The sequence below is a fragment of the Mobula birostris genome, chromosome 1 (genome assembly GCF_030028105.1).
Source record: "Mobula birostris isolate sMobBir1 chromosome 1, sMobBir1.hap1, whole genome shotgun sequence".
Classification (NCBI taxonomy): domain Eukaryota; kingdom Metazoa; phylum Chordata; class Chondrichthyes; order Myliobatiformes; family Myliobatidae; genus Mobula; species Mobula birostris.
In genome coordinates, this window is record NC_092370.1 from 91,558,753 (window position 1) to 91,581,415 (window position 22,663).

The 22,663-nt window shown below is 41.6% G+C and overlaps 1 protein-coding gene across 13 annotated transcripts in view; it reads right to left on the reverse strand.

The window, feature by feature from the left end:
- The window catches only part of LOC140198158 (receptor-type tyrosine-protein phosphatase mu-like), a 1,049,822-nt gene that overhangs the window by 418,429 nt on the left and 608,730 nt on the right, over positions 1-22,663 (reverse strand). For all 13 annotated transcript variants that reach the window (XM_072259223.1, XM_072259213.1, XM_072259205.1 and 10 more), the window contains one exon: positions 15,622-15,930. In XM_072259223.1, the coding sequence (XP_072115324.1) occupies positions 15,622-15,930 (309 nt within the window). The remainder of the gene's footprint in view (positions 1-15,621; positions 15,931-22,663) is intronic.

The window sequence follows — 22,663 nt, forward strand, 5'->3', positions numbered from 1 at the left end:
AAGAAGTGTGTAAATGGCGTATGTTGTTATGCCACCCTATCATATGTGAGTGCCTCACTAAAGAAAAAGCTAAGTAGGCCATTATCCCAGCTCCTGTGTTTTTCTTTCCATTAGTTTCAGCAGTTACAAAAGATTACAGTGGCAATGAGGATGTTTTAAAATGTACCTGAGATGGCTACCTACCCGTTTTTCTTCAGAAGGGGAGAGAGATACAGGAGTCCCCCGCTTTTCGAACGCTCGCTTTATGAAACCTCACTGTTGCGAAAGACCTACATTAGTTCCCTGTTTTTGCTAACAGAAGGTGTTTTCACTGTTACGAAAAAAAAGCAGCGTGCGAAAAAAAAGGCAGTGCACGCCCCGAGCAGCCGCTCTCCCCCTGATTCAGAACGGCATTCTTGCCAGCATTGCTTAAACACAGGCCTGTGAGCAGCTGTTTGCAAGATGAGTTCTAAGGTATTGGAAAAGCCTGAAAGAGCTCGTAAGGTGTTACACTTAGCATAAAACTCGACATAATTAAGTGTTTCAATCGTGGTGAATGAAGTAAGGACAAAGTGAGTTTGGCTTGTGGAAGTTGATGAAGATGATGTTGAAGAGGTTTTGGCATCCCATGACCAAGAACTGATAGATGAAGAGCTGATGCAATTGGAAGAGGAAAGGATAACAATCGAAACCGAATGCAATAGCGAAACGGAAGTCGTCCAGGAACTGAACGTGAGGCAACTACGCGAGATTATCACTGCAATAATAAAGTACGACTTTAATTTTGAAAGGGTATGTCAGTTTAGGGCATATTTGCAGGATGGTTTGTGTGCTTACAAAGAACTGTATGATCTAAAAATGCGCGAAGCTAAGCAGTCAAGCAAACCTTCCACATCAGCCACAGCAGACCACCAACCTCGACCTTTGACATCGAGGCCGGCAGACACAGAAGAAGATGACCTGCCTACCCTCATGGAAACAGATGACGAGATGACACCCCAGAGTCCCACCACCCCAAACCCCGGGCCACAGACAGATACAGATCCGCAGAGAATGCAGCGGTAGCCGGGAGGCACTCAGCACATCTTTAAGAAAAAAAGCAGAAATAAACAAGCTAATTAATTAGGTGCCGCCCAGCATGTAAATGTCGGCCCAGATCAGAGATGATTGCCGATTGCGTCGCCACTGATCTGGGCCGACATTTACATGCCGGGCAGCACCTAATTAATTAGCTTGTTTATTTCGGCTTTTTTCTTAAAGATGTGGGAGCGCGTCCTGGGCACCGCAGGACCGCTGCATGCTTCGCTGATCGGTATCGGTTCGCTGTCCAGAGGGTGGGGGCCACTGCACCACCCCAACCTCCGACGACTCAGCCTAACACACCATCATCAGTGTGCTCAGTGTTTTCTCAGTTCCCGTAAGTGATACTACACTGTACATACATTATTTCTACTTTATATCGGCTGTGTATTTTTACGTGTTATTTGGTATGATTTGGCAGTTTCATAGCTTAAAGGCTACTGGAGAGCGCTTGCGCCGTGTTTTTGCTGAGAGCACGCGTGAGATTTTCGCTATGGAGAACAGTGCAGGCAATTATTGTGGAAAAGTATTTCTACTTTATATAGGCTGTGTATTCATCATATCATTCCTGCTTTTACTATATGTTACTGTCATTTTAGGTTTTATGTGTTATTTGGCATGATTTGGTAGGTTATTTTTGGGTCTGCAAACGCTCACAAATTTTTCCCATATAAATAAATGGTAATTGCTTCTTCGCTTTACGAAATTCTGGCTTACGAACCGTTTCATAGGAACGCTCTACCTTCGGATGGTGGGGGAAACCTGTACTTAAGTTTTTTTTTTAAAAAAAAGCACATTTTTCTTCAGAAGTGGAGAGAGATGTTCAAGATTTTTAAAAAAGCAAGAAATGGTCAAAATTAACAAGCAGCGAGTACGGCCAGAGGTCTACAAATAGTGAGTACTGTGTGGTGGTGATAATAATAGTGAGTACAGTGTGATGGTGATAATAATAGTGAGTACAGTGTGATGGTGCTAATAATAGTGAGGACTGTGTGGTGGTGATAATAATACTGAGTACTGTGTGATTGTGCTAATAATAGTGAGTACTGTGTGGTGGTGATAATAATAGTGAGTAGTGTGTGATGGTGATAATAGTAAATAAACAGGAATGTCTGGCAACATCAGAAAGACTAAAGCGTTTGATTTCGCAACAGAAAACTAGATGATGTATAATTGAGCAGTATTTTGATGCAAATGAAATAACTGATGAAAAGAGAGTGCCAGTGTTCCTGCATGCAGTTGTTGGAAAAGCATACAGTTTGCTTAGGAGTTTAACTGCTCCAACTAAACCAACCGAAATGAACTTTGATGATATCGAGAATGTAGTGCAGAAACATTTACAACCAAAACTATTGTTCATTGCAGAATGCCTTGGGTTCATAAATGGATTCAAAAGGAAAGGGAGTCCATTTTAGCAAATGTGGCTGAATTGATGAGATTGTCTGAGAATTTCCAGATCATTAATGGTGCACTGATTTTGTTTGTGAAATCTTACAAGAAAGCATTCAGAAACAGCTCCGAACTGAAGCCCAAGCTACGTTTAAAAGAGCAATTCAAATAGTTGTATCAATGGAAACAGCAGAGAGAGATATAATTGAGCTGCAGCTAGGAATGTAAGCAAGCATGAACAAACTTGCAACATCCAAACAGAAACCAGCCTGGTCAAACAAGTTGTGTTAACATTATGACAGGAGCTCACATACACCAGACCAATGCAGGTTTAAAATGCAAAACTTGCAAACTATGCAACAAAGTAAGCCACATACAAAGACATGTGGGGCAGACAAAAATAAATAGACTGCACTGGGAAGAGAAGAAGATTAAGAAGTCAGGCTGCAGTTTCAAAAAGAGCACTAATCTGCATGATGTTGATAAAAAATCTGATAATGATGAGAATAACACAAGACATTGTAGCCTTAGGATCCACAATGTGAAAACTAACAAGAAACAAGCAATATGGCTTACACCAGAAGTGAATGGCAAATGAATTACATTGAATTGAAAACTGGCTTCCTTGTTTCAGTCATTCCACAAAATGAGTTTGAAAGGCATTTCAAAGAAACTGAACTGAAGCCTGCAGATTTCCAACTAGGAACTTATACTTGTGAAAAGATAACTCCTGTGGGAATGACATTCATAACAGTGAAATACAATAACCAAAAAGCCACATTAGGCATGTATGTGGTTAAGAATGGGAGGGCCTGTATTGTGGGATGCGATTGGTTGAGACAGACATAACTTCATTGGAGATCCCTACACCATTGGCAATGCCACACCCCCTACAACAGAGTCAACTAAATGCAAATTAGAGAAAGGTACTGGATGATGTCACAACATTGGTCAAGAATGGCATTGGAAAACTCAAACAAATCAAGGCTAAGAGAGTGGTAAATGAAAATGCAACACCCAAGTGTTACATAGAAATGTAGAAAATAGGTGCAGGAGTAGGCCATTCGGCCCTTCAAGCCTGCACCACCATTCAGTATGATCATGGCTGATCATCCAACTCAGAACCCTGTACCTGCCTTCTCTTCATACCCCCTGATCCCTTTAGCCACAAGGGCCATATCTAACTCCCTCTTAAATATAGCCAATGAACTGGCCTCAACTGTTTCCTGTGGCAGAGAATTCCACAGATTCACCACTCTCTGTGTGAAGAAGTTTTTCCTCATCTCCATCCTAAAAGGCTTCCCCTTTATCTTTAAGCTGTGACCCTTCATTCTGGACTTCTCCAATATCGGGAACAATCTTCCTGCATCTAGCCTGTCCAATCCCTTTAGAATTTTATACGTTTCAATAAGATGCCCCCTCAATCTTCTAAATTCCAGCAAGTATAAGCCTAGTCGATCCAGTCTTTCATCATATGAAAGTCCTGCCATCCCAGGAATCAACTTGGTGAACCCTCTTTGTACTCCCTCTATGGCAAGAATGTCTTTCCTTAGATTAGGGGACCAAAACTGCACACAATACTCCAGGTGTGGTCTCACCAAGGCCTTGTACAACTGCAGTAGAACTTCCTTGCTCCTGTACTCGAATCCTCTTGCTATGAATGCCAGCATACCATTCGCCTTTTTCACCGCCTGCTGTACCTGCATGCCAACTTTCAATGACTGGTGTACAATGACACCCAGGTCTCGTTGCACCTCCCCTTTTCCTAATTGGCCACCATTCAGATAATAATCTGTTTTCCTATTCTTGCCACCAAAGTGGATAACCTCACATTTATTCACATTAAATTGCATCTGCCATGAATTTGCCCACTCACCTAACCTACCCAAGTCACCCTGCACCCTCTTAGCATCCTCCTCACAGCTAACACTGCTGCTCAGCTTTGTGTCATCCGCAAACTTGGACATGCTGCATTTAATTCCCTCGTCTAAGTCATTAATATATATTGTAAACAACTGGGGTCCCAGCACTGAGCCTTGCGGTACCCCACTAGTCACCGCCTGCCGTTCTGAAAAGGTCCCGTTTATTCCCACTCTTTGCTTCCTGTCTGCCAATCAATTCTCTATCTACACCAATACCTTACCCCCAATACCATGTGCTTTAAGTTTGCACACTAATCTCCTGTGTGGGACCTTGTCAAAAGCCTTTTGAAAATCCAAATATATCACATCCACTGGTTCTCCCCTACCCGCTCTACTAGTTACATCCTCAAAAAATTCTATGAGATTCGTCAGACATGATTTTCCTTTCACAAATCCATGCTGACTTTGTCCGATGATTTCACCACTTTCCAAATGTGCTGTTATCACATCTTTGATAACTGACTAGCATTTTCCCCAGCACCGATGTCAGGCTAACTGGTCTATAACTGCCCGGTTTCTCTCTCCCTCCTTTTTTAAAAAGCGGGGTTACGTTAGCCACCCTCCAATCCTCAGGAACTAGTCCAGAATCTAAAGAGTTTTGAAAAATTATCACTAATGCATCCATTACTTCTTGGGCTACTTCCTTATGCACTCTGGGATGCAGACCAGCTGGCCCTGGGGATTTATCTGCCTTTAATCCCTTCAATTTACCTAACACCACTTCCCTACTAACATGTATTTCCCTCAGTTCCTCCATCTCACTAGACACTCGGTCCCCTACTATTTCCGGAAGATTATTTATATCCTCCTTAGTGAAGACAGAACCAAAGTAGTTATTCAATTGGACTGCCATGTCCTTGTTCCCCATGATCAATTCACCTGTTTCTGACTGTAAGGGACCTACATTTGTCTTAACCAATCTTTTTCTTTTCACATATTACAAAGCTCATCTAGTTCCTTCTACCTTCCGCGATAAATTAGTCAGTGAGCTAGATTCCACAAATTCTTTTAAAGGTTGAGTGGAGCCCATTGGCAACACCAGTTTTCCTAGTAACCAACATTTAAAGATCACCATCAAACCAGTACAGAAAGTAGATCAATACCTTTGCAAACCTTTCTGGAGGAAAACACTTCAGCAAAGTGGACTTAGCTAAGGCCTATCTACAGATGGAGATGGAAGAGTTCAAAGTGTTTCTCACTATACACACTTACAAAGGGCTTTATCACTATTGCACGCTTATTTTTGGAGTAGCATCTGTACTTCAGTTCTGATGGAAGGATACGGAGTAGGTGCTGCAAAGCTGCGCAGGTACTCAGTGTTACCTGGATGACATCGTTGTTACCAGTTAGAATTACAAGGAACATCTCCAAAATCTCAAGAGAGTGTTAAAAAAGATTGGAAGATTATTGGCTCAGAGCACAAGAGAAGTGTGAATTGTTGAAACCAAGCTTCACTTCCTGCAGTCACAAGGATTACACAAGTGTCCTGAGAAAATTCAAGCAGTGGTGGATGCCTCAAGGCTAAAGACATGTCACAGTTACAGTCCCTTTTCAGATTTGTCAATTACTATAACAGGTTCCTGCCAAAGCTGGCTTTTGTGCTCCAACCCCTGGACTCATTACGAGAGATCGGGAGGATGTGGCAATGGAAAAAACAGTGTGAGATGGCTTTCCAAAAGGCAAAGGAAATGTTGAAGTCAGATACTGTACTCATATGTTATAATTCACATCGTCCAGTGAAGATTGCCTGTGATGCCTCACCTTACCGTATAGGTGCACTCATGTCACATGTTATGAATGACGGAAGTGAACTCTCCATAGCCTTTACATCACATTACCTGACTGCTGCAGAGAGGGGTGTCCGGGCAGGGGTAGCACCTCTGGTGGTGGGCTTGTCGCCCTCTGCCCAGGGGCAGCTCATCCACCTTTGGACCCCACCTGCCACCCAGCTCTCACCTGTGGCTCCAAGTAACTGTTTGCATATGACAGTGGCGACCCCCCCCCCCCCAGTACGCTGCCTCGATAGGCAGGCTAATCTAGGTGAGGGCAGCTGGAAGTCTCCAATCTCGGTGGGATAGGAATATGCCTGCCCCAGCACGTGAAGCCAGTTTTGGAGGATCAGTGGCGACGCAATCGGCAATCATCTCTGATCTGGGCCGACATTTACATGCTGGGCGGCACCTAATTAATTAGCTTGTTTATTTCTGCTTTTTTTCTTAAAGATGTGGGAGCGCGTCCTGGGCACCGCAGGACCGCTGCATGCTTCGCTGATCGGTATCGGTTCGCTGTCCAGAGGGTGGGGGCCACTGCACCACCCCAACCTCCGACGACTCAGCCTAACACACCATCATCAGTGTGCTCAGTGTTTTCTCAGTTCCCGTAAGTGATACTACACTGTACATACATTATTTCTACTTTATATAGGCTGTGTATTTTTACGTGTTATTTGGTATGATTTGGCAGTTTCATAGCTTAAAGGCTACTGGAGAGCGCTTGCGCCGTGTTTTTGCTGAGAGCACGCGTGAGATTTTCGCTATGGAGAACAGTGCAGGCAATTATTGTGGAAAAGTATTTCTACTTTATATAGGCTGTGTATTCATCATATCATTCCTGCTTTTACTATATGTTACTGTCATTTTAGGTTTTATGTGTTATTTGGCATGATTTGGTAGGTTATTTTTGGGTCTGCAAACGCTCACAAATTTTTCCCATATAAATAAATGGTAATTGCTTCTTCGCTTTACGAAATTCTGGCTTACGAACCGTTTCATAGGAACGCTCTACCTTCGGATGGTGGGGGAAACCTGTACTTAAGTTTTTTTTTTAAAAAAAAGCACATTTTTCTTCAGAAGTGGAGAGAGATGTTCAAGATTTTTAAAAAAGCAAGAAATGGTCAAAATTAACAAGCAGCGAGTACGGCCAGAGGTCTACAAATAGTGAGTACTGTGTGGTGGTGATAATAATAGTGAGTACAGTGTGATGGTGATAATAATAGTGAGTACAGTATGATGGTGCTAATAATAGTGAGGACTGTGTGGTGGTGATAATAATACTGAGTACTGTGTGATTGTGCTAATAATAGTGAGTACTGTGTGGTGGTGATAATAATAGTGAGTAGTGTGTGATGGTGATAATAGTAAATAAACAGGAATGTCTGGCAACATCAGAAAGACTAAAGCGTTTGATTTCGCAACAGAAAACTAGATGATGTATAATTGAGCAGTATTTTGATGCAAATGAAATAACTGATGAAAAGAGAGTGCCAGTGTTCCTGCATGCAGTTGTTGGAAAAGCATACAGTTTGCTTAGGAGTTTAACTGCTCCAACTAAACCAACCGAAATGAACTTTGATGATATCGAGAATGTAGTGCAGAAACATTTACAACCAAAACTATTGTTCATTGCAGAATGCCTTGGGTTCATAAATGGATTCAAAAGGAAAGGGAGTCCATTTTAGCAAATGTGGCTGAATTGATGAGATTGTCTGAGAATTTCCAGATCATTAATGGTGCACTGATTTTGTTTGTGAAATCTTACAAGAAAGCATTCAGAAACAGCTCCGAACTGAAGCCCAAGCTACGTTTAAAAGAGCAATTCAAATAGTTGTATCAATGGAAACAGCAGAGAGAGATATAATTGAGCTGCAGCTAGGAATGTAAGCAAGCATGAACAAACTTGCAACATCCAAACAGAAACCAGCCTGGTCAAACAAGTTGTGTTAACATTATGACAGGAGCTCACATACACCAGACCAATGCAGGTTTAAAATGCAAAACTTGCAAACTATGCAACAAAGTAAGCCACATACAAAGACATGTGGGGCAGACAAAAATAAATAGACTGCACTGGGAAGAGAAGAAGATTAAGAAGTCAGGCTGCAGTTTCAAAAAGAGCACTAATCTGCATGATGTTGATAAAAAATCTGATAATGATGAGAATAACACAAGACATTGTAGCCTTAGGATCCACAATGTGAAAACTAACAAGAAACAAGCAATATGGCTTACACCAGAAGTGAATGGCAAATGAATTACATTGAATTGAAAACTGGCTTCCTTGTTTCAGTCATTCCACAAAATGAGTTTGAAAGGCATTTCAAAGAAACTGAACTGAAGCCTGCAGATTTCCAACTAGGAACTTATACTTGTGAAAAGATAACTCCTGTGGGAATGACATTCATAACAGTGAAATACAATAACCAAAAAGCCACATTAGGCATGTATGTGGTTAAGAATGGGAGGGCCTGTATTGTGGGATGCGATTGGTTGAGACAGACATAACTTCATTGGAGATCCCTACACCATTGGCAATGCCACACCCCCTACAACAGAGTCAACTAAATGCAAATTAGAGAAAGGTACTGGATGATGTCACAACATTGGTCAAGAATGGCATTGGAAAACTCAAACAAATCAAGGCTAAGAGAGTGGTAAATGAAAATGCAACACCCAAGTGTTACATAGAAATGTAGAAAATAGGTGCAGGAGTAGGCCATTCGGCCCTTCAAGCCTGCACCACCATTCAGTATGATCATGGCTGATCATCCAACTCAGAACCCTGTACCTGCCTTCTCTTCATACCCCCTGATCCCTTTAGCCACAAGGGCCATATCTAACTCCCTCTTAAATATAGCCAATGAACTGGCCTCAACTGTTTCCTGTGGCAGAGAATTCCACAGATTCACCACTCTCTGTGTGAAGAAGTTTTTCCTCATCTCCATCCTAAAAGGCTTCCCCTTTATCTTTAAGCTGTGACCCTTCATTCTGGACTTCTCCAATATCGGGAACAATCTTCCTGCATCTAGCCTGTCCAATCCCTTTAGAATTTTATACGTTTCAATAAGATGCCCCCTCAATCTTCTAAATTCCAGCAAGTATAAGCCTAGTCGATCCAGTCTTTCATCATATGAAAGTCCTGCCATCCCAGGAATCAACTTGGTGAACCCTCTTTGTACTCCCTCTATGGCAAGAATGTCTTTCCTTAGATTAGGGGACCAAAACTGCACACAATACTCCAGGTGTGGTCTCACCAAGGCCTTGTACAACTGCAGTAGAACTTCCTTGCTCCTGTACTCGAATCCTCTTGCTATGAATGCCAGCATACCATTCGCCTTTTTCACCGCCTGCTGTACCTGCATGCCAACTTTCAATGACTGGTGTACAATGACACCCAGGTCTCGTTGCACCTCCCCTTTTCCTAATTGGCCACCATTCAGATAATAATCTGTTTTCCTATTCTTGCCACCAAAGTGGATAACCTCACATTTATTCACATTAAATTGCATCTGCCATGAATTTGCCCACTCACCTAACCTACCCAAGTCACCCTGCACCCTCTTAGCATCCTCCTCACAGCTAACACTGCTGCTCAGCTTTGTGTCATCCGCAAACTTGGACATGCTGCATTTAATTCCCTCGTCTAAGTCATTAATATATATTGTAAACAACTGGGGTCCCAGCACTGAGCCTTGCGGTACCCCACTAGTCACCGCCTGCCGTTCTGAAAAGGTCCCGTTTATTCCCACTCTTTGCTTCCTGTCTGCCAATCAATTCTCTATCTACACCAATACCTTACCCCCAATACCATGTGCTTTAAGTTTGCACACTAATCTCCTGTGTGGGACCTTGTCAAAAGCCTTTTGAAAATCCAAATATATCACATCCACTGGTTCTCCCCTACCCGCTCTACTAGTTACATCCTCAAAAAATTCTATGAGATTCGTCAGACATGATTTTCCTTTCACAAATCCATGCTGACTTTGTCCGATGATTTCACCACTTTCCAAATGTGCTGTTATCACATCTTTGATAACTGACTAGCATTTTCCCCAGCACCGATGTCAGGCTAACTGGTCTATAACTGCCCGGTTTCTCTCTCCCTCCTTTTTTAAAAAGCGGGGTTACGTTAGCCACCCTCCAATCCTCAGGAACTAGTCCAGAATCTAAAGAGTTTTGAAAAATTATCACTAATGCATCCATTACTTCTTGGGCTACTTCCTTATGCACTCTGGGATGCAGACCAGCTGGCCCTGGGGATTTATCTGCCTTTAATCCCTTCAATTTACCTAACACCACTTCCCTACTAACATGTATTTCCCTCAGTTCCTCCATCTCACTAGACACTCGGTCCCCTACTATTTCCGGAAGATTATTTATATCCTCCTTAGTGAAGACAGAACCAAAGTAGTTATTCAATTGGACTGCCATGTCCTTGTTCCCCATGATCAATTCACCTGTTTCTGACTGTAAGGGACCTACATTTGTCTTAACCAATCTTTTTCTTTTCACATATTACAAAGCTCATCTAGTTCCTTCTACCTTCCGCGATAAATTAGTCAGTGAGCTAGATTCCACAAATTCTTTTAAAGGTTGAGTGGAGCCCATTGGCAACACCAGTTTTCCTAGTAACCAACATTTAAAGATCACCATCAAACCAGTACAGAAAGTAGATCAATACCTTTGCAAACCTTTCTGGAGGAAAACACTTCAGCAAAGTGGACTTAGCTAAGGCCTATCTACAGATGGAGATGGAAGAGTTCAAAGTGTTTCTCACTATACACACTTACAAAGGGCTTTATCACTATTGCACGCTTATTTTTGGAGTAGCATCTGTACTTCAGTTCTGATGGAAGGATACGGAGTAGGTGCTGCAAAGCTGCGCAGGTACTCAGTGTTACCTGGATGACATCGTTGTTACCAGTTAGAATTACAAGGAACATCTCCAAAATCTCAAGAGAGTGTTAAAAAAGATTGGAAGATTATTGGCTCAGAGCACAAGAGAAGTGTGAATTGTTGAAACCAAGCTTCACTTCCTGCAGTCACAAGGATTACACAAGTGTCCTGAGAAAATTCAAGCAGTGGTGGATGCCTCAAGGCTAAAGACATGTCACAGTTACAGTCCCTTTTCAGATTTGTCAATTACTATAACAGGTTCCTGCCAAAGCTGGCTTTTGTGCTCCAACCCCTGGACTCATTACGAGAGATCGGGAGGATGTGGCAATGGAAAAAACAGTGTGAGATGGCTTTCCAAAAGGCAAAGGAAATGTTGAAGTCAGATACTGTACTCATATGTTATAATTCACATCGTCCAGTGAAGATTGCCTGTGATGCCTCACCTTACCGTATAGGTGCACTCATGTCACATGTTATGAATGACGGAAGTGAACTCTCCATAGCCTTTACATCACATTACCTGACTGCTGCAGAGAGGGGTGTCCGGGCAGGGGTAGCACCTCTGGTGGTGGGCTTGTCGCCCTCTGCCCAGGGGCAGCTCATCCACCTTTGGACCCCACCTGCCACCCAGCTCTCACCTGTGGCTCCAAGTAACTGTTTGCATATGACAGTGGCGACCCCCCCCCCCCAGTACGCTGCCTCGATAGGCAGGCTAATCTAGGTGAGGGCAGCTGGAAGTCTCCAATCTCGGTGGGATAGGAATATGCCTGCCCCAGCACGTGAAGCCAGTTTTGGAGGACTGGGCGGATGAGATCAACTACAAGATTCAATGGCCAAGAAGACAGTGGTGCAATGCTTCAAGGAGAGCGATGGGCATGAGAAAGGCACAGAAGGTGTCATGGCTATCCATTGCAGCCAAGGAACTCTCCAGTCGTGATGATTTTTCATACCATTGCACCAAGCTTCTTGAGGTCAAGAGAGTGGAACTGCCCCTGTGCAGTGGCTTTTTCACTGTAAAACTCCTCCACCACAGCTTACGTCATTGTCAACCAATATATGTTCCTTTATTGCTGCAGAGAAATTTCACACAAATTGACAGTGAGGCTTTGATTCTATATTGATTTGGATTTTATAGCTAAGCATGGAGGAGTATAGTTTAATATTTCAGTAATATTTGAGTAATATTGTAAACATTATTTGATTAAGCATTCTTTGTTGTTTACATAATTCATTAATAAGTACATGAGTGGCATATGTCATTACGCCACCATGTCATATGTGAGTGTTTCACTAAAGAATAACAACTAATTAGAGTATTAGTTCGGCTCCTTGGCTTTTCTTTTGATTAGTTTCTGGAGTTTCAACACAATACACAGCCTTCTGAGGAAGTAGAGGTACTGGTGTACTTTCTTCACTATGATGTTCATATGGCTAGACCAGAACAAATTGTTGACATTTCCATCTAGAATTTATAGTTCTCATCTCACGAATACTTCTTTGCACCTCTTCAGTATCTGTGAGCTGTGCAATGGAGGCATTTCTACCACTGAACATTTTTTCCCCATAATGAAACATGTTTTGTCCAGCAATTATTGGATCTGACACACAATACACAGAATTACACATAGGGAAGCACTGAATCAAGACTTCTAATTATCTTGTCTGTTTCAGTGTCCATATTCAACAAAAATCTTTTAAAAAGTTCAAAATAGCATTTAAGCTCAAGCTTCTTTCACCTGAAACCTCAGAACAGATTTTAACTGTCAATGAGTCTTTTTTGGGAAGAAGAACAAAATAAAAGCAAAAGAGAGGATATATAATAGAGCAAAGATTAGTGGGAAGGCATAAGGAGGGAAGAGATGAAATATGAAGGTAAGCAAGCCAGTACTACCAAAGAAGATACCAAAAGTGTTTTCAGGTCTACGAAAGGTAAAAGAGAGATGAGAGTATACATCAGTCCACTGGAAAATGATGCCAAAGAGGTCGCAATGAGGGACGAGGAAACAACAGATGAAATAAGTAAATAGTGTTAGTTTTCACTGTGGAAGACACATTTGTATGCCAGATGTTCAAGCGTGTCAGAGGGCAGAAGTGAGTGCAATCACTAGTTCTAGGGAGAATGTGCTTGGGAACCTGAAAGGTCTGAAGCTAGACCTGAACCAGATTGACCACTCCTCAGAGTTCTGAACAAGGTAGGCATTAGTAATGACCTTTCAAGAATCACTAGATTCTAGCATGGCTCCAGAGGACTGGGAAATGACAAATGTCACAAGAAGGGAGAGAGACAGAAGAAAGGAAATTATAGGCCAGTTATCCTGGCCTCAGTGGTTGGGAAGATGTTGGAGTTGATTGTTAAGGATGACTATGGCCTATTTTATCATGTGCCTCCAAGTACCCTAAGACCTCATCCTTAACGATCGACTCCCTGTTGGAATTATTTGACAAAATAACAAGCAGGATAGACAATTAGTGGATACTGTGTACTTGGATTTTCAGAAGACGTTTGACAAAAGTGCCACACATGAGGCTGCTTAGCAAGAGACCATGGTATTACAGGAAATATGCTAGCATGGATAGAAAATTGGCTGATTGGCAGGAGGCAAAGAGTGGAATAAAGGGAGCCTTTTCTGATTGGCTGCTGGTGACCTGGGGTGCTCCCCAGAGGTTGGTGTTCAGACCGCTTCTTTTTACATTATATGCCAATGATTTCAATAGTGGAACTGATGCTTTGTGACCAAGTTTGCGGATAATACAAAGATAGGTGTGCGGGCGGGTAACGTTGAGGGAGCAAGGAGGCTGCAGAAGGACTTAGACAGATTAGGAGAAAGGGCAAAGAAGTGGCAGATGGAATAGAGAGTTGGGAAGTGTATGGTCATGCACTTTAATAGAAGGATCAAAAGCATAGCCTATTTTCCAAGCAGACAGAAAATTCAAAGATCCGAGGTGCACGTGCAGGTTTCCCTAAAGGTTAATTTGCAGGTTAAGTCAGAGATGAGGAAGGCAAATGCAATGTTAGCATTTATTTTGAGAGGACTGGAATGTGAAAACTAGGGTGTAATGCTCAGGTCTAATAAGGCACTGATGAGATCTCATTGGGCATATTGTGAGCAGTTTTGGGCCCCTTTTCTAAGAAAGGACGTGCTGACATTGGAGATGGTTCAGAGGAGGATCACGAGAATAATTCCAGGAAATGATTATCATATGAGGAGTGTTTGATGGCTCTGGGCCTGTACTTGCTAAAGATTAGAAGAGTTGGGGGGGGTGGGATCTCATTGAAACTTATTGAATGTTGTAAGGCCTAGATACAGTCGATGTAGAGTGGATGTGGAGAGGATATTTCCTATAGTGGGAGAATCTAGGACTAGAGAGCACAACCTCAGAATAGAGGGACGTCCATTTAGAATGGAGATGAGAAGGAATTTCTTAAACCAGATGTCAGTAAATCTGTGGATCTCATTGCCAGTGGTAGCTGTAGAGGCCAGGTCACTGAATGTATTTAAAATGGATGTCGATAAGTTGTTGATTAGTCAGGGTGTGAAATGTTACAGGGGAGGGGCAGGAGAATGGGGCTGAGAGTGAAAATCCATCGCCATGATGAAATAGCAGAGCAGACCTGAAGGGCTGAATGGCCTAATCCTGCTCCTGAATCTTATGCTTTTATGGTGTTGCACTGGTTTCATTTAATTATCCCAAACCTAGCAAACTCGTGCTCCGAATGGCATTGAGGCTCTGGAGTTTCTAGTAGAAGGGGAGACAGTGAGGGAGCCGAGGAAACTGCACCTTTAGTTGTGTATCTTAATATCTTCGTGATCTCCAACCACACACTGGTAACGGGACCGGAAAAGATTTCTACCTTCCACAGGGAACACGAAGCAAAACTAGTAAAACAAATCTCCTATGTCCCTGCCTGTTTCTAATTCACCTATTCGGAAAAAGTCACTTCCCCATGGAGGGCAGTGTTAAAATAACAATTGTGTTTAGGGTGCCCCAGGTATTTTACATGGTAGTATGAAATTATTTGTAGAATGATATTCCTCAGTAGTATTCACAATTCACTCTATTAGGTGTGCAATCAGAATCTCGCTCCCTGTCATTTTCTAGAGGTTATAGCGTTAAAGGTTACAGGGGAAAAGCTTAAATGGAATGTGCAAAGCAAGATTTTTTTTACACACACAGAGTAGCAGCTACCTGCAGCAACCTGCCATGAATAGTGAAGAAAAGAGACACAATCATGACGCTTACAAGTTTTCAGGGAGACACATGAGCACGTAGGTAATGTAGGGACATGGATCATGTGCAGGAAGAGGGAATTAATTTAATTTATTGTCATGTTGGGCAAAGACACCATGGGCCAAAGGGCCTCTTCCTCTACTGTAGTGTTCTATGTTCGATCTGGATACTCAGAGGAGGTTTTAAAGGCATTTGTTTTTGCCACCTACCCAGAGGCAAGGCTAATATCAAACAAGGCAGGACACACACAGGGTAAGTAAGGTCAAAATTGAATCCTGCATATACAGGGTACTTTGAACATTGTCATCAATCACAATTAAGCTTCAAGCTTCAAACCATTCATTGCTTACCATCTTCATCTGTCTGGATCACAAGTTCCTCGCTTTCTTTTCTCCCCTCTGAGTTCATCAGGACCAGTTTCACACTGACGTTCGTGTATGGTGACAGACCGCGCAGGGTGTATTGTGGCGAAGAGTGCCCAGTGTCCTGACAGACTTCCTCGCCCATGTGCTCTTGATCTCCCACCACGTACCGGTAATGAACCGTGAGGTTAAAACTGTGGCACCGGGTCACATTGTAGCCCACTGGCTCCCAGCGGATTGCGATTTGTCTCGACTTGATTTCCATAACTTCCACATTCCTAGGTCCGTGCATGGGATCTTTTGAAAGGAAAGAAAACATCTACCTTTAGTCCAGAAACTGCAGTATTGAAAAAGAATTTTTCTGTGCTAAGAAATCATAAGCCTTTAATATGGATCATCTTTATGACTATGTCCAACGGCAAACAACAAGTAAGCTCATTCATTTGATTTGTAAGTGAATATATACTATATTCTCCAATAAGATCAAAGCCATATCTGGCAGCCTTTAAATATTCAGACTGATGTTGCTCAATACATCATCAGAATTCATTTTGCACTCATTTATGCTGTGTTTATGTTGAAGGCAGTGAAGAACATAAGAAGTAGAAACATCGGTCGGCTATTTGACCCTTTGTGCTTGCTCTGCCATTAGACTAACACATGGCTGACCTGTTACTTGAACTCCACTTTCCTGCTCCAATCCCAGATCCCTTGATTCTTTTCATGTCTGGGAGAAATTAAATGTTAATTGCCATGTTTTGTTTGTGCAAACCTGGTTACAAATAACTTAGGACTGCTATTGGTTTTTCTCTTTTCGGTTCAGCCACCTTACCTGGAAGTGTCAGGTGGCTGTTTTGTGACAACTATCCAATCTCGAGCGAGTAGCAGCGTGAGCAGTTCAGCATCAGTAGCTTTGACCTAGCGGTGGGAATATTAAACATGGTTCCTAATTGATAGAGTCTGTAGATGCTGGAACCTGGAGCAATAAGCAACAGGTCAGGCAGCATCTGTGGAGGGAAATGGACCATCAACCTTCTTATTCTAGCTTCTGTTCCCTTTTTTCCCCAGTCCCAGTGAAGGGTCTCAGCCTTCATCAACTGTTTATTCTCCTCCATAGATGCTACATGATTTGTTGAGTTCCTCCAGCACTTTGTCTGTGTGTGTGTGTGTGTGTGTGTTGCTCAAGGTTTACAGCGGCAGCAGAATCTCTTGAGTGAACAGGGGAAGTGGCTGAGGCTGGTAAATTAACAGCACACATGAAAAGGAAATGTATGTGGATAGGAGCGGTTGAGGCGAATGTGGGCCAAACGTAGGCAGATAGGACTGGCTAAGTCGGCAGCTCGCTCGGCATGGACCAGTTGCACCTAAAGGACTGTTTCAGTGCTGTATGCTTCCACGACTATCTTCTGACTCCCAATATAAACTGTAACCCTTCTGATGTCGTGTGAGGCACAGAATTACAAACACACTAGATCAGGCAAACCTTCAGAATGAAGACTTCATCTTCAGAGGAAAAACAGGAGATTGTTGGGAACTAAGGGAATAGTCTCTGGAAACAAGCACTTCCTCAGGATTACAGAAGAAAGGGGTAAGCATGTAAAATGGGTAAAACTTATTTTAAAAATGTTCTAGGTACATCAATAACAGTTATCGCAACAAACAAACTCAAATCCAAATTGTGTATATTTTATTGTGAATCCACAAGACAATTTGTCCTGGTGATTGCCTCCCATCACATTTCCTCCATTCCACTTCATTACTAATGACATACAATGTTGTTCTTTACTGGGAGCTCATTAGACTAGCAATCAGGGTGCCCACAAAGTGAATTGTAATGCTAAACCAGCAATGCAACAGAATGTCCAATCAACCAATCATCATTCAACCTGTCTGCTTACCTCCTCCCTGATGCCAGATGACACATCTTCCAGGTCAGTAACAGTCTCTACGCAGTTAAAACAAAACCAGCATCTCACACAGTGTTGCTGTCATTGAGAAGATCCCTGACTAATGATGACAAGTAGCTAGGTGAGACTCAGGAACAGCTTTGTGCATTAGATGCAGGAAGGTGGATGAGGATGAAGTTACCAGGCTTTGAGTAAGTTTGATTCCTAGTGAGTACCATCTAATACTCAATTATATTTATGTCAAAAGCCAGCATCCTGATTAAACAACATGTCCCAAACTACCATGATTCTTGAGCTGAGAACATGTATTTTGATACTGATAATGTATGACAGAATTTCATTTTCTCAAGATTGAGAAGATTTACTGTTTGTTTATTGGCGGTTTAGATATGGACATCAACTTTGAGTGCCTTTATATATTGCACTGATGCACGTTTTGAAAAACTGATCTTCAGACACTGAAAAAGTTGTTCCAGTCAACACATTTTTTTTACATAACCGCATTACTTGGAGGAAAGAATGTACATGTATAAATGAATTCAGATATCTTAACTTGTTTTATTTTAGCTATATGGTATCAAAATTATCCATGACAGTGACAGACAGTAATCACTTACATGGGTCATGCATGAGAAAGCATATTTGTGAGGGGAATTCATCAACTAAACGGTCTTGATCGATGCTCAGTACTACTCAAGCATGTACCAAGCTTTAGTACAAACTTGTATTTTACATTTTCATTGACCTGGTTGACAAAATATACCTGTAGGGAAATAAAATCCTTCTGTATATTCATTTAAAGAAACATAGCCCCAAGTCAATCAATGAAGTGTTTTAGATTGTGCTCATTTTGCTGGCTTGTAGATAATTACTTTGAGACTGTGAAGCAAATAACACTGGTTGACATTGAACAGAAAAAGAAGTGTTTGTAGTCAGCTGAGCAGAGTAGCTTTTTCAAGGGACTAGACTTTGTAGGGCTTAATATTATATACGGTCACTTATGCAATGAAGAACAAATCTTGGCCTTGCGAGGGGATCTTCGCTTTGTGAAAAGAATGCATTTAAATGTAGCCCTAAAACAAGCAGAGCAGCTGTGGATTACTGTAGTAAGCAGGGGCTTTGTGTGTTTTCATATTGCATACAAATACTGGCACAAGCAGTATTTTGTGGACTGTTTTCTAAGCCTTATTCAATACTTGGGCTAAATAGAACATATTTGCAAATCTTCTCCTCAAAACAAACCACTTGAAAGAAAAAAATCCCAAAACACAACAGAGGAAAATCATTTTTAAATTAGAGAAGTTGTCACAATAAAGGACAGTTATATAAGGAAAGTCATCTGAATTACATAAGAAAATCATTAAAGTATAAAACTCTGGCAATCATCTAAATAATTATACTACTGAGAAATTATAATTTGAGAAATTAGATCCTTACATGTTTTTGTAATATTCTTTCAGAATCCATTTTAATTGCTGTACAAATATTGTCATCAACATAAATTATTTGGGTGGAACTGATGAACAATCTGGCATCCACAGTGTCAAGATCACAAACTGTTTTCTCTTATATTTGGCACTGCTTAACTCTAAGGTAAATTAGAGCATTTAGTGCTCAATAATAAATGGGAAAACATTGCACAGACACTAAACACCATGAATTTCCAATAAATGCTTCACAGCAGAAGCACTAAATTGTTCAGTTAATTCCCAATCCCTGACTCCTTCAACCTTTGTCCATCACTCCAGAATTGCTCTTGATTGTTCTAATCATCTTCTCATTTGGGACAATGGCCCAGAAACTCTAGAATGCACATTCGAAAGAGCAAGAGCAGTGCACTTGTGGTGACTCAGGTATCATTTCAGTTAACATCCCATCAAATAAATCTTCAATTGCAATAAAACAGGCTGTGATTAGGCCCATGGTCAGGATTAGAGGTCGACAATTGGGAGGGGTTGAAATTGTGAACAGAAGCCAAGAAAATGCTGTGGAGGTGTGAGGAGGATTTATGTGGGTGGAGGTAATGGAAGAGTGAGACCTTATCGTGGGCAAGCATGGGGCATGAGCCAGGATTTTTCTGAGTGCAGGGTGCAGCAGTGAAAGTGGAGGGGGGAACAGATCAGTGAGTTTTGTGCTGGGAGAACAAGTCACAGAAACTACAAGACTGCATATGCTGGAACCTGGAGCAAAAACCTAATTGTTGGAGGAACTCAATGTGTGAGGAAACACCTGTGGAAGGAAATGGACAGTTGACGTTTGGGTTGAGAACCTTCATCTGGACAGATACCATTAAGAGGTGAGTCAGGAGATCAAGGGTGGTTGGTGGGCTTGGGGAGTGGGGCTTCTGTTCTACTAGATGGGGAGAAAGCATGTGGGTAACAGCTTCACTAAACATGTGGTTTCTTCAGGCAACATTGCAGGTGTAAGGGCACATTATATTGGACAAATGTCTCAGAACTAGGTAGTCCAAGTTCTCCTGCGATATTCCAAATGAAAACCATGGCACATCAATACCAGCAAGTGTGGCAGAGTCTTACACCTCAGTAACAGACCCTTCAATCCAGTAAGTTCATACCACGACTCACCAAATGAATATTCTAATCAACACAAAATAACCCTTTTAGGGTGGATTTCTTTTTGGGTAGATGATTTGTTAACACTTAAATGACTTTGGCCACCAGACTTCTATTTTAACTGTTTGACAAAGGACTGTGGATTGAGTCCACCACAATGGGCGTCCTAAAAGGTGTAAATACCAGATGCTTCTGGTAGATTGACCTGATAATGTAGTTTTGAAGGCAGTATCACCACACCTATACATTATAAATATTAATTGTATTAATTGTCTTCTATGTTAGCACGGGAAATGCAAAATAAATGTATCGTAGACTTAACTTACATTCCTAAAAGCTGTAGATACCAACCCAGACATGTTGGCATCGGGAGGAAAGGATGGTGTGAGATTTTGTATGTAGCTTCAATAGGAAGCATTGTCTATGCATTGTCTGTAACTTTTTAAGTAGTGATTGCCTTTGTGTTTAGCATATAAATATCGAGCCCACATTCAGCTAGCAGACCTTTCTGCGGAAAGCGTCTTGAGATGCCTGCTGTACTTTGTTGTGTCGAATAAAGAAGCTGCTTTGTATCTACCAGTGACTGTCTCTCCGGTAATTTCATCCACGCTACAACAACCCAGAGTTAGTTACCGCCATGAAAAGAATACATTCTAAATTGGATAAATCTAAAAACATAACAGCATCATACAACTACTATCTGGGCTAACACTGTTATGTTTCAATAAGGTTAAAACTAAATGGCTTAGTCCCTTTTGAAATATGAAAGCAGGAGCTGACGTGACTGAAGATTTCAAACTAAAGAGGGGGATTAACAAGTCTTAATACAAGCAAGTTTTTCACTGTTGGTGGAATGTTTAGAAGTCATAAATTAGTAGTAAAAAGGGAAGCTAATTGCAATATTTCCACCCACCAGATAGTTTTATAAAATAACTTGCCAGAGACAGTAATATGGGGGGGTGGGGGGAGGACAACTGTTTTTGAAATTCCTTTTTTGGATGACAGCACTACACAAGTACAAGTGTATTGGCTACAGATCATACTTTCCTCTGCACGAGTAGTTCTATTGAAATCAGTGTCAGAGAGAGGCAGCTGACACAAATTTTCCCCCAACATTTCTGGAGGGGACAGTGAGGGAGAGATGGATTGAATCTCTTGAACAAGTGACAGGAACATGGGGACTACTGTCATATAAATAAGATTGATATTATTTCTTGTATTTTGAAGCTTTGTCTTTTTTTTGCAGTTTTATTTAGAAACAGGTAGAGCTTACTCAAATTCTTGAAGATTTCTTGTGTGCAACAATGAATAAACAATCAGAAAACCTCAGCAGCACAGTGGATGGAGAAAGCTCATTTATTTTCCCTGCCAGAGCACAAGCTTAATTATAACATTGAGCACACAACATCAGCCACAGACCAATTGCCTTGGGGCAATGAGAATTAATGACGGGGTGACCAACCTCTACTCATTCTCCTCTGCCTTAAATAATCAGACATAAAATTTAAAATACAAGAAAAAAAATAAACAATTTGTTTTCCTGGTTGAAAGCGGCAGAGGAAGCAATGGTGCATTGATAAGAGAGCAGACAGCCACAGCATTCCTTTGCCTCTGCTCAATGAGCTACGCTGCTCCAGTTATTGAACTGACTGGATAACACTCTGGTTAGTAATAGCTTTATGCAATAGCTATAACAGGGCAGAACCTATCTGTACATTCCCTATGCTAACTCTATAGCCAAGTTCCCCTAACTTTTCCCTAATTCCCCTCTGCAAAGAATCAGTGTCTCAGTTGCTATTTATTTAACCTGTTGTGAATAAATCCGCTTGCTGCCAATTAGAACACATTTCAAGACTTGAGCCTGATAACCATTAGAATCTGCTCTGACAGTCCACTTAGGAACATCAAAATCACTGGGAAATCCTGAACTCAGGCCTGAATGAGTGAATCAGGTCTGTCATTCTCACTGAGACCAAACCACAGCTCTCCTTTGCTCCTCATCTGTCACAGCCTTTGCCTTGCAATGCATCATCACAACAGGTACAATAGAAGAACAGGTCTTTTTTCCCCAGTTGTCAGGCATGGGGCTGCTCCAGGTAGCTTAGAAGTCAGTGTTGGTTAAAACCATAACTTTAATTTGACGATGTAACAGAACGTAAGTCACTGCATTAACCATATAGTAACCACCAAGTTCTAATCATAATGTACCGTCTTCAGAAGACTGTGTTAAGTCTACACATAAATCATTTTGCACAATAAATTTTATTGAGTATGCCAGTTGAAATTGATGACAAATAGCCAAATTTCCCGGAGCATATGTAAAGACATGATGATCCAGGTTTATCATTTTAAAGGAATTATGAAATGGAAGGATAAAATGGACCTACCTGACTGTAAAGTAATGCACCAAGGACAATGAATAGATCTGCTATTGAATAACAGACAATGAATAACAGTCTGTTTATTTCCTATAATAGTGAGATCTCAGTTCCCCTTTGTACAGGGAGGTTTAGATTCAGTTTCTTGGTGGTGGGCAGGGGGATCAGATGG